This window comes from Otolemur garnettii, unplaced genomic scaffold (assembly GCF_000181295.1).
Source record: "Otolemur garnettii isolate 467f Iridium unplaced genomic scaffold, OtoGar3 scaffold00013, whole genome shotgun sequence".
Classification (NCBI taxonomy): Eukaryota; Metazoa; Chordata; class Mammalia; order Primates; family Galagidae; genus Otolemur; species Otolemur garnettii.
Window position 1 is genome coordinate 2882957 of NW_003852408.1, and position 10157 is coordinate 2893113.

Below are 10157 nucleotides of genomic sequence, written 5' to 3' on the forward strand. Positions count from 1 at the left end.
AAAAAAAAAAAAAAAGTATATCTTTTTCTATTCTTTTACTTTTAACCTACTTGTGTTACTACCTGTAAAGTACATTTCTTGTAGGCAATATGTAGTTGGGATCTTTTAATCTAATCTGATAACCTCTGCCTTTTAATGAGGTGTTCACACCATTTATATTTAATGTGATTATGGATACAGTACATTTGAATCTATCATCTTACTACTTGTCTTCTATGTCCCATCTGTCATTTATCTTTTTCTTCTTTGTCTGCCTTCTTTTAGATAATCAAACATTTTTAATGATTCTGTTGTTGTTGGCATCTAGTAAGTGTTCTTAATTGCATACGGAGCAAAACTTTTATCTGTATTGTGTTTATCAGTTATTATTGTATTATATATTCCCTCCAACCACTGCCCTATCACCCCAGCTAACTGACCCTTCCTGGAGCCTGACTGAGTCACCCACAGAACTTGCTATCCTCCCTTGATATCTGTCATTCACAAACTCTGCTAATTATGCCCTTTAATTCTCCCTGTATAAGTTAATCATGATAATGTCAGTTTAGAGCTGACAACTATATCTTGCAGATTACCAGAACGAACATGTTCATAGTATGTTCGTAGTGATTCAATCATTGACTAAGCATCATTATTCATCATAGAAAATGTCCCTTATCTTTTAACTACAAAGGAAGATAATAAACATAAAACTATATGAGAAACATTAGAACCAGCAAGGTATATCTCTTGAGAAAGAAGATCATTTATATTATTATTCTCGTTGTAGCATTAAAAGGGCCACTGATATAGTACTTAGCCACCAGCACAGAATCCAGAGAAGATAATTGGCTATGGTGCCCTCTCCTAAGTCACAAAGTCAATATACAAATGGTATAGCAATATGTTTTATTTAATTCTACAGATATTAAGAATTCAGAAGATATTAAATAAGACAGTAATAAGTTATGTTAACTCCTTCTATTCCATTTTCAATAAATGGAACTATTTACTGAGTTCTATATTTGAAGGCTTATATCCTAACAAGGGGGAAAATAATAAACAAATATCATTAAATATATTATTCAGGGAAATACAGCAAGATAAGAGGGAATAGAAAAGCCACAGAGGAAGGCTGCATTTTAAATAGGGGGTTGGATGAAAAGTAGTATTTGAGCAGATCTGAAAAAGACAGGGTATAAGCCAAGTAGAGAGCTGGGCAAAGAACATTGTAGGCAAAGAAAACAACCAAGTCCAAAGGCCTATAGGTAGCAGTGTGACTGGAGCACATGAGGGAAGGAGGCCAATGTGGGAAGAGTATTAAGAGAAGAGATGGCTGACATCATAGGCCTGATTGTCCAGAAAAGGCATCAGCATTTATTTTTCACAAAAGGGCAAACAGATAATTATTTTAGGCTTTGTAGGCCATATAAGGTTTCTGTCACATATATTTCTTTGCTTTTTTAGCCAACCTTTTAAAAATGTAAAAACCATTCTTAGCTCATGAGACTTACAAAAATAGGCAAGATTTGTCTGTAGGACATAGTGAGACTCTGTCTCAAAGAAAAAAAAAAAAAAGATAAGGGTAGAAAAGACATCATTCCTATCAAATACTGGTTCAATAAACACCAGCCAACTAGCCCATAAGAATAAGGTACTGTTGGGTGGAGCGTATATGTAGGCCAGAAATAATATACAGGTCAAAGAGCTTGTGGTCTAGTAAGTGAGATAAAAATACAACAAAAACAAAAACAGGCTGAAGATGGCAGCATTTCTGACGTTTCCCAGATACATACCAATGGTAGAGAATTTGTTTAAGGGGAAGAAAGATTGGGAAAGGAGAGGGGCCATTCTGGGAAGCCATCTAGGAAAAAGAAACGTATGGGTACTAAAGAAGAATGGAGGTTTTGTTGGAAGTGGGATGAGGATGAACAAGATTCTAGGCAGAAGGGACAAGACAAAGGCATTAAAAACAGTATATGATTGTTTAATTCAGAGGAGACTGCTGTCGCCTACAGAGTAAGGGGGGGTTATAGGTTGAAGATCTCTAATAGGAAAATCCAAAATTCTCCAAATAACAAACTTTTTGAGCACTGATTATGATGTCATAAGTATAAAATTCCACACCTGGCCTCATGTGACAGGTTGCAGTCAAAACACAGGCACACAATGAAAATGACACTGTTAACACTGCAGAAAAAATGTCTACAGATGACATAGTGAACATGTGTGATGGGCTTACTGAAGGACTAGAGCAGTGTGCATTCTTAATAGAAAAAGAAATCACGTCAGCTTATAAAACCAAAGACTAAGACAAAAACCATAGTTAATGAGGCAGATGACTCTGGAGAAAACATTTTAAAAAGATTCACTAGCACACTTCCTGTTCCCTCAACTGCTTCTGATATTTCTTCTCATCCAAAAAATAAACTACAGGCCAGGTGCCATGGCTCATGCCTAAATTCCTAGCACTCTGGGAGACCAAAGCAGGAGGATTCCTTGAGCTCAAGAGTTTGAGACCAGCCTGAGCAAGAGCAAGACCTTGTCCCTACTAAAAATAGAAAAACTAGCCGGGAGTTGTGCCAGGTGCCTATAGTCCTCACTACTGAGAGGCTGAGACAGGAGGATCACCTGAGCCCAGGAGTACGAGGTTGCTGTGAGCTAGGCTGTAGCCACAATACTTTGTTCTGAGGCAATGGAATGAGACTGTCTCCAAAAACAGAACAAAATCAGTAGAACCTCTATAAGTTGATCACCCAAGGGACTGCAATCAACTGGTTGAAGTATGGAGGTGGTCAACATAAGGAACTAGGCCTACAGTACAAATAGGTACACGTGGCCCATGTCCAATCTATGAAAATTAGGTCAACTTAAGGAGGTGGTCAAGGTAGGTTGATGGCAAACTATGGAGGGTTTACTGTACAGTGTCTAGTAACTTTTTAATCAAAACACAGCATGGTAGTAAAGATGGAAAGTCTGCCTTTGTCTGTTGGTACTGCTGCTTAACATCTGATAGAGGTATGCTGCTATGCTGCTTAGTTACCCTGAACAGATCATTTTTTTCACAGTATTAAAGGTACTGATATGTGCATAAATGTAAGAAAATGATCGCTTATTGGAAGAATATAAATTCAGAATCAGGAATGACGGTGATGCAAACAACCAGACTGTCTACACAGGTGCCTGAGATAGTGCCACCTTTGCTTTCTGATGGCTTAATGTACACAAACTTTATGTTATGCACAAAATTATTTAAAATATTTTATAAAATTACCTTCAGCCTATGTGTATAAGGTGTATATGAAACATAAATGAATTTCATGTTTGGACTTGGGTCCCATTCCCAAGACATCTCATTTTATTTATATATACATATATGCAAATACTCTAAAATCTGGGGGAAAAATCCCAAACACTTCTGGTCCCATGCATTTTGGATAAGTGATACTCAACCAGTACAATTTACCTAAAGAAGCAAAGATTGGACCACAAAGTTTTGTGTGTTACAGGAAGAGTCTACACTGAAGACATAATGCAGAGAAGATATTTTAGAAAGCTCAATAAGAAAGCTACTGCTAAGGTCCACAAAGAGTATAAGGACCTTCTGCAGGAAGAAATGGAAGTCGGAATCCATTCATAAACTGTTTAGGAAGTTGACACCATTTGGTGAAAAATGTTTTAGGGAAGGGAAGCAAGACGGGGATGGAAGCCGGGCACTGGGTTGCCGGCCACGTTGTGGTGACCGGGTGGATGGAAGTACTCGGCATGAACACAGAGAACGCAGAACGAGAACCAATAAAGGCATCCTCCCAGAAAGACTTCCAGTAGAAACTCTGATTATAAGAATCAGAAGACACGCTTTCAAGAAGGAAACAGTTGAAATAAATTTGAAAATCTAAATTGAAAAACTTAGAAAAAGGTTATAACTATTTTGCTAGATGGTCCAGAAGAAAACCTGTGTAGCAGCAGCAGCACATGCTGCTTGAGGACTGTATTTCTAAAGCCCTAAATAAACCCTAATTGGGACTGGGTTTATTTACCTCATAATTTGTCTTGCACTTACTTTTAATTAAGAGATTTCAAATATAAAGCCGAAATGCATACCTTCTCTGCTTTTTTGTCAGAAATGTCTTGCTTTTCCAGTACAGCCATGCTTTCCTTCAGGTTCTTCACAATGTCTGCCGGAGATTTGTGAGACTTCCCAAACGGGAACGGCATGACGGCAGTGCCAGAGGCCTCTGCTGCACTCTGCCTACTCTACCTGCAACAAAGAACAAAGCTCATGTAAGAAAAAAGTGGCATCAATAAGACATACTTTCTAAATCCTACTTTGGGAATAATAGCCCATGTGTAAGAAGGTTATTTTACATGACTTTCAGAACTAGTAGGAATGGGGAAACCCACTAACATACCCAAAAATGATTACAGAGATGTTTTAGAATTACATAATACCCCATTACTTTTCAAAACATTTTTTCCTTTTCACTCGAATTCTCTATTCTCCTACTCACCTATCTGAGGAACATGCTGACTGATGCTGCTAATGTAGGTGATGCCCACAGCAGCTGCCACTCACAGGGCAACTACAACTATTACCACCAGGACCAATGCCAAGAACTTTAACTCCTCATCTCATGGCACCTTTGAAACAATTGTCTGAGGAACATTATTTCCTCTGTTTACAGGTGAAGTTTAGCAAGGTTGAGACTCAGGCTTAAGGTACTAAGTGGTAAAACAAGCTCAGGTCTGTCTTGAACCAAAGTGTCCTACCACACTGTACCTCCAATTAAACAGGTTATCTCTATCTTACGGCTGAGGAAACAGGCAAAAGGTTAGGTAAGGAGTTTAACTAAACAGCAGTGGCAACAAGTATACTATCTAGGTCTCTCCAGATGCTGCTCTTTTCCCAGCCTTCTTGCTGCTTCTCCTAAGCACCCCAGTGGGCTGCAATACACACACACACACACACACACACTTCCTCCTATTCAGTCAGTCACAGGGTCTCAAAGTAGGAGAGAACCTTGAAGGGAGGGCACTTTGGACAATTCTCCCATCAGATCTTCCAATCCAGTACGGGAATTTTCAACATGTACTTTTTCTGTATGGATATGAACCACCACCTATGAAAGAATTTACTGAATAAAACCTCAGGAATAATGAACTTTTCAAAGTTCTTAATTTTTTGTGGCTAGTAGAAAACATTTCAACCACATAAACCACAATATTACATCATCCAAAAGGAGGACATGCAACTATCCCAAGAAGCCACAAGTTAACAAGACAAACAATAGAAATGACTTGGGGACATACTGGAAGTTATTTTTCACTAAATAAACTAAAAGAAATTAAACTAATAGCATCAAATAGCCTCATATCAGAAAAGATAACACTTTTAGAAAGATCTTGTGGATCACTTAGGTCAGTGGTTTTCAAACTGTGAGTTCCAACCTCCTATATGTTACCTGTCCCGGGTGCCCCCATACACACCGAAGTAGAAAGAGAGAGGTCTCAGAGATTCCAACCCTACTTTGTTCTCCCCGACGTGTAAACACAAAAATATCTCCACTGCGTAGTATCATAATACTTCTTTTCAGCTATGCCTAAAATTTCACTTAAAGAATATGAATGTTTTTCCCTAAAATTTTAAATACAGTGACCTATATATTTATTTATAAAGAATGAATGTTTAGGCCAAGCACAGTGGCTCACACCTGTAATCTTCACACTCCAGGAGGCCAAGGTGGGTGGATCGCTTGAGCTCAGGAGTTTGAGATGAGCCTAAGCAAGAGCCAAGACCCGTCTCTAAAAAACAGCTGGGCGTTGTGGCTGGCACCTGTAGTCTTAGCTACTCAGGAGGCTAAGGCAAGAGAATTGTTTAAGCCTAAGAATTCAAGGTTGCTATAAGCTATGACACCATGGCACTCTACTGAGGGTAACAAAGTGAGACTGTGTCTCTCAAAAAAAAAAAAAGTGTAAGGAAAGAACAAACTAATAAACGCTAATACTGAGCCTACAGTTAAATCACATGTATGTTACTTATCAACATGTTTTGGTGTGATCTGATCTGGTCAATCTCTATCTCAAATATTGCCTATGTTACCTTCTATCAGCTTGCAAATCCTTTTCTGATCAAATTAAAATGGTATTTTTCTTTAATCAAAGAGAAATAGAGTAATATATATCCTCTGCCATAAGTTTGCAAAATTTAAAGATGCTTAAGTCCACATCTAAATAATATTTCTATGACAAGAAGTTAGGATTGACTATAAGGGGAATGACCCTCAACTGGCTGTTAAATTATCTCTCTGATTACTTGGTTAGATGGAACACAAATCCTGGATTGTTCTTTTCCATTACCTTTTTTTTTTCTTTCAGGGGAGAAATGCAGGTTACTTCTCCATAAACATAGAGGGTCACATTCATGATAAAGTCCTCTGGAAATAATATCTTTCCTATCTGTAACTCTGCAAAGAATAGCAGTGACACTATATATGCCCATGCTGGGTGGAGGGTGGGAATGTTTAATGGTATAATATTTTGCAGGAAGTGTTATGGTGCTATGCAACAGAGATATTTTCAGCCCTGGCTTAATTGTGGAAGAGGTGACTTTCCAGAGTAAAGGAGGTTGAAAAAAACTCTACCACATTCCAAATGCTGGTCACAGCAGAAAAAGTACAGTGCCAAAGGGAACACAGATATAAATGCTTTTGAGTAGGAAAGGGGCTGGACAGTGTGACATAATCACTCTTCTTCTTCTTCTTCTTTTTTTTTTTTGCAGTTTTTGGCTGGGGCTGGGTTTGAACCTGCCACCTCTGGCATATGGGGCTGACGCCCAACTCCTTTGAGCCACAGATGCCGCTCCATAATCACTCTTCTTAATTAACACATCAGACAGCTAAGATTTTATAGAACATAAGAAATCAGTAAGACTACACTCTGAGGAAATACAGTTAGTAACAAATACCCCAAATAAGAAGTGACAATTTCTCGGCAGGACCCAACACATTGGTGAAGTTATTCATAACAAGCTCATATTATCTCCCTCCCCTTACAAGTCTTTATGATTTAGTTTTTTACTTTCTCTTTTCTTTTTTTTTTTTGAGACAGAGTCTCCAGCTGTCACCCTTGGTAGAGTGCCATGGTATCACAGCTCACAGCAATCTCAAACTCTTGGGCTTAAGCGATTCTCTTGCCTCAGCCTTCCAAGTAGCTGGGACTACAGGCGCCTGCAACAATGCCCAGCTATTTTTTTGTTGCAGTTGTCATTGTTGTTTTAGCTAGCCTGGGCTGTGTTCGAACCTGCCAGCCTCAGTGTATGTGGCCAGTGCCCTACCCACTGAGCTACGGGTGCCACCTACTTTCTCTTAATTAAGTTAAAGAATATAGTTATATTTTTAAAGTATGAGTGCAATAATTCTCAACAAATCCTCAATGCCCTCAGATTCACCAACTACCCAAGATTTTGATGGGTAAAAGCAAGGAAATAACACACCTTAAAATGTCTGCATTAGAGAATTTTTGTTCCTTATGTCTGGGTTTGCCATGAATGAAGCTTAAATATCTTATATAGTCATGTGCTACACAATGAAGTGTCAGTCAACAACAGACCGCATGTACAACCATGGTCCCATAAGATTATAATGGAGCTGGCCCGGCGCCTGTGGCTCAAACGGCTAAGGTGCCAGCCACATACATCTGAGCTGGCAGGGTCAAACTCAGCCTGGGCCCACCAAACAACAATGACGGCTGCAACCAAAAAATAGCCGGGTGTTGTGGCAGGCGCCTGTAATCCCAGCTACTTGGGAGGTGGAGGCAGGAGACTTGTTTGAGCCCAGGAGTTGGAGGTTGCTGTGAGCTGTGACGCCACAGCACTCCTCCCAGGGCGACAGCTTGAGGCTCTGTCTCAAAAAAAAAAAAAAAAAAAAAAAGATTACAATGGAGTTGAAAAATGCCTGTTATGCTAGTGATTTGTGCTACAATTACCTACAGTATTCAATATAATACTGTGCTGTACAGATTTGCAACCCAGAAGCAACAGGCTATGCCATACAGCTACGTGTTAGTAGTCTATAGGTCGGTATAAGAACACGCTACTTATTTGTACAAGAAAAGTCCCTAATGACACAACTTTTAAACTAATTAAAGATATAGAAAAGCTTAGAATTAAAGAATAGCCCCTGAATAATCACCAAGTAGATAAGCAATATGTGTGCCTATTAGGTAAGAAAAGTCATTCTTTAAGAAATAAAGCTCTTAAATAAGCATGTTAGATAAATGTGCATAATGCTGCGAAATAGCGATTTTGTGTAACAAAATTTACAATGAGTACAAATAAAGAAAATTTAAAGCATTTACTGAAGCGAAAACATCTGTCTTGATATACTTCGTCTCAAAAGCCATGCAGTGAAATCCTGGATATATCGCATAAGCATATTCATTAAAGATGTGAAAAAAGATACCAAACTCATCAGTCTAAACAGATTAAACGTGTTCCCTCTGGGAAAGAGGAAAGGGGTAGGAATCTGCTATTTTTCTCTTGGAAGCCTTTCTGGTAACTATTTGACTCCTCTAGTTATACACATATGTATATAATTTTGATAAACATAATAACTAAATTTAAAGAAATCAATGAATAAAACAATCCACCCATTATCACGTAAAAAGTACTACTCATAAAACTTTCAAACACAAGGCTGAATAACAGAGAAAATACTGCCAACTTCTTAATCTTAAAATTAAACAAAGCCAATAGAAGCAGCAGTGTTTTTCAAACTTTGTCATGATCTATAATGTATCTAGTCAAGCAATATGTTACAAACATATACACCTGTGCACACATGTACATACACAAAGCTAAAACTGATATTTTCTATTTTATTCAATTACATTTAAAAAAATACACAAATGACTATATAGATTCCATGACTCACTAATTGCTTTTAGTGATAACAAAGAAGAACAGGAAAATTTGAAACCAAATAGTTAATTTAAAAAAAAGGGGGGTGGGCAGCCCCTGTGGCTCAAAGGAGTAGGGCACTGCCCCATATGCCGGAGGTGGAGGGTTCAAACCCAGCCCTGGCCAAAAACTGCAAAAAAAAAAAAAAATCAAGCTTCATGATTCATTCAATTCTTGTTTCAATCCCCTTACTCCAATCCATACTCACAAGAAACAGTTTATTCCTTCACAGAACACATGACCTTCAGATGATGCTCAAATGACAGCAAAAACACCTTTAAGAGTAGACTCTTCAGCGTGTGCTACTTTCTCCCAGGAGTGAAGACCATGCTTTCCAAAAAACCTGGTCTTCCATCAAGCAGTACCATTCAGAGTGCTCTGTGACCCTGAAGGATATTCAACACACAGGTACATGTCTAAATTTTGAAACTGGCCTTGGCACCCATAGCTCAGTGGTTATGGCGCCAGCCACATATACCAGGGCTGGAGGGTTCAAGCCCGGCTGTGCTGGCTAAACAACAATGAAAACCACATTAAAAAAAAAAGCTGGGCACTGTGGCGGGAGCCTGTAGTGCCAGCTACTTGGGAGGCTGAAGCAAAAGAATCGCCTAGGAGTTGGAGGTTGCTGTGAGCTGTTACGCCACGGCACTCTGCCAAGGGCGATAAAGTAAGACTCTGTCTCTACCAAAAAAAAAAAAAAAAAAGAAAAAGAAAAAGAGAAACAGTATTCCGACAAGTTTAAATGTTTAATTAAAAAATAGCTTATTTTGCCAGGCACGGTGGCTCCCACCTGTAATCCCAGCACTTGGGAGGCCAAAGTGGGTGGACTGCCTTAGCTCACAGGTTTGAGACCAGCCCCAGCCAGAGCAAGCCCTCATTGCTAAAAACAGCCAGGTGTTGTGGCAGGTGCTGCAGTCCCAGCTACTTGGGAGGCTGAGGCAAGTGAATCGCTTGAGCCCAGGAGTGTGAGGTTGCTGTGAACTATGACACCACAACACTCTACCAAGGGCAACAAAGTGAGAGTGTCTCAAAAAAAGCTATTTTAAGTAACTTATTTTGAATGAATTATAGAATCAGTACTTAATGAAATGAGCTCAATAAACAATGTTTAGAAATATTTGCTTCTCTAAAAAAAGAGTTTCTATTAATTCTTAAAAGTTTATATAGGCTCGGCGCCTGTGGCTCAATTGGCTAAGGAGCCAACCACATACATCTGAGCTGG

The 10157-nt window shown here is 38.9% G+C and overlaps 1 protein-coding gene across 1 annotated transcript in view; it reads right to left on the reverse strand.

The window, feature by feature from the left end:
- Positions 1-10157, reverse strand: part of CAB39 (calcium binding protein 39) — an 83949-nt gene that overhangs the window by 46307 nt on the left and 27485 nt on the right. Inside the window, exon 2 of the mRNA XM_012802283.2 lies at positions 4084-4240. Within this exon, the coding sequence (XP_012657737.1) occupies positions 4084-4197 (114 nt within the window). The 5' untranslated portion in view covers positions 4198-4240. The remainder of the gene's footprint in view (positions 1-4083; positions 4241-10157) is intronic.